At 41.0% G+C, this 7,109-nt stretch overlaps 2 protein-coding genes across 2 annotated transcripts in view; both read right to left on the bottom strand.

Moving 5' to 3' along the window:
• Nucleotides 1-7,109, bottom strand: part of mlpha (melanophilin a) — an 88,294-nt gene that overhangs the window by 75,761 nt on the left and 5,424 nt on the right. The window lies entirely within an intron of this gene.
• On the bottom strand, nucleotides 950-2,776 carry LOC110168970 (general transcription factor II-I repeat domain-containing protein 2-like). The gene has a single exon (XM_020934466.2). It carries the CDS (start codon nucleotides 2,774-2,776, stop codon nucleotides 950-952), a length of 1,827 nt encoding a protein of 608 aa, XP_020790125.2.

The following is a 7,109-nucleotide window of genomic DNA, read 5'->3' as shown; positions in this document are numbered from 1 at the left end:
CTGGAACAGGTAATGCAATGTCTGCAGAACATTATTTGTTTATTTTGTCACACCCAAAAACAACTACTGTGCATGAAATGTTGTCTTTTTTAGAACTTTGTGGCTATTGTAGGAATATGGAATATGTAAAACAAACATCTCAGCTTGTATGCTTTAGTGAAAGAAAAGGCATGAAAAATTTAAATGCTATATTTGATTGGACTACGAAGACTGAGGACATTATGTAGCTATTGATGATACTACTGCTAATGGGGTGCTTTATCTAAAATGTAAGGGTTCAAGGACAGTTCTAATATACACTAATGTCACTTTGGATAGCATTGAAAGCAAACAGCTACTTCGTGTATGTTATGCAGCAGGATTGGCTACGACAGGGGTGTCAAAGACAAATGGACAGGGGGCCAAACGAAAAAATTTGCTACAAGCCAAGGGCTGGACTGATCGAATATTCATTGAAAAAATTTTAAATGGCTGCACATAGTCTAGTGAACCTAATTGAACCTACTGAAAACCTAACAAATATATTACTATATGATCAGATCGAATAAATAAAGCAATATTTTCTTATGGCTCTGTCAGTAATTTTTAATTTTCAACAGAAACAAAAGACAAACTTCCTTTATATAAAAATCCCCAGACCATGCACATTAAATGAATGAAGTGGTATTATTCAAGGCACCATCAGTATATTTTCTCAAGGAAATGGCAAAAGTAGGCTAAATTTACTTCAAAGAAATAAATAATATCAGCAATTTTCTATCAGTCACTCAACTGAAATATTTTTTAAAAATAAGTGGATTGAAAACAATAAAATAAAGTGCAAAAATCTATGGATAAGAGAAAAACAACACTTTCTTCAAAGAAAAGTCATATGTGCTGTGAAAACAAATATTTAACTTTTTAACTTTAACTGAGTAAAAACTCTAAATTTGTTATTGCACAGTAATGTTTACATGTTTGAGGCTGAGGCTGAGGCTGATACTTGGTGGTGTCTCATCTTTTGTACAAGTTCATCAATGTTCGGGGTCAGGCTCTGAGCTGAGGAAATCCTCAGGATTGAGTGAAGGTGTTCAGCAGTAAGTCGACTTCTGTGTGATGTTTTGTTAAGCTTCATCAAAGAAAACAGTTGTTCACACAGGTATGTGCTGCCAAACATAGAGAGCGTTTGAGCAGCTTGGATGCGCAGCTTGGGCATTGTGTCGGGGAGGAAACGGGCAAACTCCGCAGCTCCCACTGCCGCATATTTTGCCTTCAGTGCGTCACTGCATTGGAGCTCCATCAACTCCATTTGGAGGTTTGGTGGGGAGCTTTCCACGTCAACTGCAAATGGATTACTGAGCAGTTCAAATCTGCTTTTTTGTGCTTCAAAGTCAGCAAATCGGCATCGGAAGTCAGCGGCAAGTACACTAATTTTATCAGCAAACTGTGCGCTCGGGAATACACTGGTAGAGAGTTTTGCTTTCATGGTCTGGCAGCTAGGAAAGTGGCTCAAGTTTTCTTTCCGCATCTGTGCCTCCCACAGAGTCAGTTTGGTTTTAAAAGCCTTCACTGTACTGTACATATCAGAGATGACGCGACCCCGACGCTGCAGCTGTTGGTTCATTGCATTCAGATGACTCGTGATGTCACACAGAAAAGCCATTTCACACAGAAACGTTTCGTCTCGGAGTTGTGTTGTGTCTTTCCCTTTGCTTTCCAAGAACAGACAAATCTCCTCACGCAGCTCGAAACATCTTTGCAGCACCTTTCCCTGGCTTAGCCATCGCACCTCAGTGTGATAGGGCAAATCACCATGCTCCGTTTCTAACTCGCTCAGAAATGCTTTCAACTGGCTGTGATTTAAACCTTTGGCTCTGATAAAGTTAACTGCGTGCGTGATGGTGCTCATTACATGTTCCATTTTCAAGGCTTTAGCACACAACGACTCCTGGTGTATGATACAATGATAAGCAGTCAGCTCACCTGTGACGTTTTCCACCTGCATCTTCTCCCGTGTCCTCTCCACCAGTCCACTCCTGTGTCCACACATCGCAGGTGCTCCGTCTGTTGTCAAACCCATGAGTTTTTCCCAAGGCAGCTCCTTCTCATTTACACATCTTGACACCTCCTCATACAGATCATGTCCTGTAGTTGTGCCATACATAGGATGTAATGCCAAAAACTCCTCTGTCACGCTCAGGCTGGAGTCCACTCCGTGGATGAAAATTGACAACTGGGCAATGTCAGAAGTGTCGGTGCTCTCATCCACAGCCAGGGAGTATGTGATGAAATCTTTTCCCTTTTTTACAAGCTGCTCTTTTAGATTGATAGATAGCTGGTCTACACGCTCAGAAACGGTGTTTCTACTCAGGCTCACGTTTAAAAAGAGTTGCCTTTTGTCTGGGCAAACTGCGTTACAAACTTTAAGCATACAGTTTTTGATAAAATCCCCCTCTGTAAATGGCCGGGCTGATTTTGCGATCTCTTCTGCCACAATAAAACTGGCCTTGACAGCAGCCTCACTTTGTGATTTCGCTTTTCTGAACAGAGCCTGCCGAGATTTAAGACCTTGTTTTAATTCTTCCACCTTCTGTAGCCTTTGTTTCATGTCCATATTCTTGTCTTTGTCCACGTGTTTAGTTTCATGATGCCGTCTAAGATTATACTCTTTCATTACTGCCACACTTTCTCCACACAGAAGACACACAGGTTTTCCAGCAACCTCCGTGAACATGTATTCCGACTCCCACCTTGTGTGAAACCCCCTGTTCTCAGTGTCCACCTTCCGTTTTGCCATTTTTGATGGGTATCTGAAAGTTGACTTTTGCTGTTATGCTAATGACCGCTGATGAATAATGAAATGAAGCCGCCTCCCGCTCGGTGTAGTATTGGTGTGTGTAAAACACCTGCGCGCTGCTGGCCTGCTGCGGCTAGCGGGCCGGTTCTAATAATAAATCAATATCATCCCGGGGGCCATAGAAAACCCTCTCGGGGGCCAGATCTGGCCCGCGGGCCTTGACTCTGACATATGGGGGCTACGACTATAAAGAAGACTGCTCATATAGTTATGGGCCACCCATTGAATATTTTGACCAACCACACAGTAACTGCTTTTGTGGCTTCTTCATCTTTTACTCTCTCTTCACTCAAGCAGACAAGACTGCTGAATGTGCTCATTCAACCACATCTGGTGCTGCAGTAGCTCAGTTGGTAGAGCATTCGCCCACTGATCTGAAGGTCAGCAGTTCAAATCCCTCTCTCAACATAAACATCATAGATTGAGCGACCCACAGGTTGGCTGGTGTGATTCCAGAGCTCCCACAGATGAATGCTGTTGTTGTGTCCTTGGGCAAGACACTTAACCCACCTTGCCCACAGTGTCTGCGTACACTGGAGTGTGAATGGGTGAGTGGTTCCTTGTTGTAAAGTGCTTTGAGTGCCTTGAAGGTGGAAAGGCGCTATAGAAAAATGTGACCATCTGACCTACCTGACTGGCACTAATATGGCAGCTAATATTAATAGCTCTGGGGAATCTCATATGTGTGGAATGCATGTTTACAATTTAACCAAAGTCCACCAGGATTTCTCTTCAGTGCCTCTTGACATGGATGTGTGCTGTTCATGGATTGATGCTGCTCAGGTAGCCTTTGTCGTCAGGGACAACACCTCACCCACAGACTTCTTGCTTGCTATCACGTTGGACGTGTTATTAGATGCTCAGGGAGGTTCTCTGCAGGTAATGTTTTTGTGGCGTGATAAGGGAGTTGTCAGGGACAGCTGTGGCCTATGGAGAGGCCCCAGGGGCCAAACAGTGTTGCCCATGGGCCCCCTCTCTAAGGCTGCTCTGGAGGAGGCTCATGGCCCCTCCCCTGTAGGAATTCAGACTATGATGAGAAATTTTCATATGTGGTGGCACTAATTCATGTCTGACTTGGTCAGGGACCATTGTTACAATGGTAACACCTGTTAATGTTTTATTGTTAAGCCCACCCTCAAGCCAGCACCTGGTATGTTCCATCTAGCCCTTGGGCCAGGCACAGAAGTGACCACTGACTTCACAAACATGTTACATCGTGTCCAAGGTAAGAGATATCTCTTACTTCTCGTAGACTCCTTCACAGGTTGGTCTGAAGCCTATTCTGTGAGCCATGAGGATGCTTTTTCTGTGATTAAGGTAATGATTAATCATTATATTCCTACTCATGGTTTCCCAGCTCTGATTAGGTCTGATAATGGTACACATTTCAGTAATCATGCTCTACAAAAGGTTGAAAATGTTAGGCCCCCTCAAAGCCAAGGATGGTTGAACGTATGAACTGCACTCTAAAAGTTAAATTGGCTAAGATTTGTTCTACTTCAGGGCTTATTTGGCTTCAAGCCCTACCCCTGGCTCTCCTGGCCAGTGAGACAGATTATTAATAAAGTCACTGTTTTGTTTTCTTATGAGTTGCTCACTGGACGATTGATGCCAGGTCCAGGGGCCACATTGGTACCGCAGGAAGAGGTGCCACTGCTAAATTTCTAGTTTAAGCCATATTGGGATCAACTGAGGCAACTGGTGTCTAATTTTCTTCCCAGTTTCCAGAGAGGAAGTTGCTATATCTCCACCCTCTGAAGTCTATTTGCAGGTTCTGTCCCGGACGTGCTCTGAACTATGTTGGATTGGGTCGTACAGTGTGACTGCTTGTACTAATAAGACTGTTCAGTTGGACGGGAAAGAACATAAATGGTTTCGTCTCACACAGACCAGAGTTGTGAATTTCTGATTTTTTTGTATTTGTTTGCTTGTGTTTTCTTTTTCTTTTTTTTTTGTTCAAGGTTTATTTATTTCACAAAAATATTCTGTAACAATGTTACACAACAAATTTTCATTTTTAAGTTTTTCTCCCTAGAACCCCACCCTCAACTTATAAACATGAGAACATAAGCCAGACAGGTACAAGAAGTAAATACTGATGATATAAATTGATAAAAAATGACAAAAGAAAATAGACATCATAAAAAGAAATAAATACAAATAAATGATATAAATAAAATAAATTGTAATAATAATAATAACAATATTAATGAATAAAGAAATAACAATAATAATTTAAATAATTAAAATACTACATATAGAAAAAAACTATAAAAACCTACATTTATACAATTTCCCTTGCTTCCATGGTTTGGAAATAAGACAAAAATGGATTCCAAATTGTATAAAATTTTTAAACTGAGCCTTTGGTTGTATATCTGATTTTCTCCAATTGAGTGTAGTACATGGCATCCCTGACCCAGAGCCCATATGCAGGCGGTTGTGGCTCCTTCCAGTTCAGTAAAATCCTCCTACGAGCTAACAATGTGCAGAAAGCCACCAGACTAGCCTGTCCCTCTGTCACATGTAAACCAGCAGTCACACCGAAAATTGCAACGAATGGGCAGGGAGCCAGCACTTTACCACATATTTTAGAGAGAGCATCAAATACACATTTCCAGAAATTACTCAATTTTGGAAAAGTCCAAAACATATGCAATAAAGAGGCAGGCTCCTGCTTGCATCGATCACAAGTAGGGTCAAACCCGTTTTTGATCTTACTTAGTTTGGTTTTTGACCAGTGGAGGCGATGTACCACTTTAAGTTGAATCACCACATGTCTAAGGCAAATTAATGAAGAAAAAATTCTCTGAATAATGTTTTCCCAGGTCTCCTCTGAAATTTGTTTACTCAAATCCTCCTCCCATTTACACTTAAGTGACTCCAGCGTAGCCATCTTATACTTATTCAACAACTCATAGGTCACACTTATGACATGTTTGGTATCTGGTTTCAACTTAAAGATGTCATCTAAAAGGGAAGGAGAAGGACAGGATGGGAAGGAGTCAGTATTAAGTCTAATGAAATTCCTAAGCTGCAGGTATCTGTAGAAATGTGACTTAGGTAGGCCAAATTTTGATACCAATTGATCAAAAGAGCTGAAGACATGGTCACTGTAGAGTTTATAGAGTGAAGTTATCCCACAGTTCATCCAAATGTTGAATGCCTCATCTGATAACGACGCTAGGAACATGCAATGTCTCTGAGGAGGAGCAACCAGGGAGAGTTCAGACAGTTTGAAGTGTCTCCTGAGCTGGTACCACAATTTGAGTGAATGAATAACAAGTGGATTGGTGGTAAAGTTGGAAATGGGTCCTAATAGTGGTAACTTGGCACAGAGCAAGGACCATAATGTAGCACATTCAACAGACATTCCCTCTATTATTGCCCATGATGGTGAATCGACATGACCCCGTGTCCAGTATAACATCGCCCTGATATTAGATGCCCAGAAATAAAACAAAAAGTTTGGGAGTGCCAAGCCTCCCACACTCCGGGGTTTTTGTAGTATACTTTGTTTCAGTCTTGGTGGTTTTTTGTTCCAAATGAAAGAGGATATTTGGCTGTTCAAATTGGTGAAAAAGGTGGTGGGATGTTGCATGAAGAGTCAGGATGTTAGTTGGTTAGTGTGTGGGTTGTGTGTGTTTGTATGTGTAACCTGGTTACTATAGTTTTCTCTGACCCTGACCCCTATTCACCTGGAGTTTTAATATTATTCACTTTTAATGTAATTCATTTCATATAGTACAGCAGTACATAAGTCAACTCTTTTAAAATATTGTTTCTATGAAAAAAAAATCCTGCTAAATCCCATAAGTAATGGTAATGCCTGACAGTTCTGCTTTCTGCCGATTTGAGGTACAGTGAAGAACTTTGGTCATAGCAGCCGTTTCCCTCTAGATCATTTTGGGCTTAAATTGAAGCTTATGAACATGGGAAGTTTTTAATTTACATTTGAAGTAATGATATAAATAAAATAAAATAATAAAATGATTTAAAATGATCACTTTTGCTAACAATTTGTCAGGCAAACAAAAATTTTTTTGTCTTTTGGGGGATGTTGGGTGATATTTGACAGTAGAAAGGCAGCAAGCCCCAGAATATTTTCCTGCTAGTTTCCCCCATGTGTCAGGATACACCATGTAAAATTTTAGGGTTATTTGACCATGTATGCAGTTACAGTACCTTAATATTTACAGTTACATCATTTCGCAAATAGCTTTTCTTAAAAACTGTGTTTTTTGGGCCCTGAGACCAAACGGGGCCGAGTTGA

This window comes from Boleophthalmus pectinirostris, unplaced genomic scaffold (assembly GCF_026225935.1).
Source record: "Boleophthalmus pectinirostris isolate CB_2022bp ecotype Guang Dong unplaced genomic scaffold, ASM2622593v1 HiC_scaffold_6, whole genome shotgun sequence".
In the NCBI taxonomy this organism is placed as follows: domain Eukaryota; kingdom Metazoa; phylum Chordata; class Actinopteri; order Gobiiformes; family Gobiidae; genus Boleophthalmus; species Boleophthalmus pectinirostris.
Note: the sequence above shows the minus strand (reverse complement) of the source record. Positions and strands in the feature narration are given on the sequence as shown.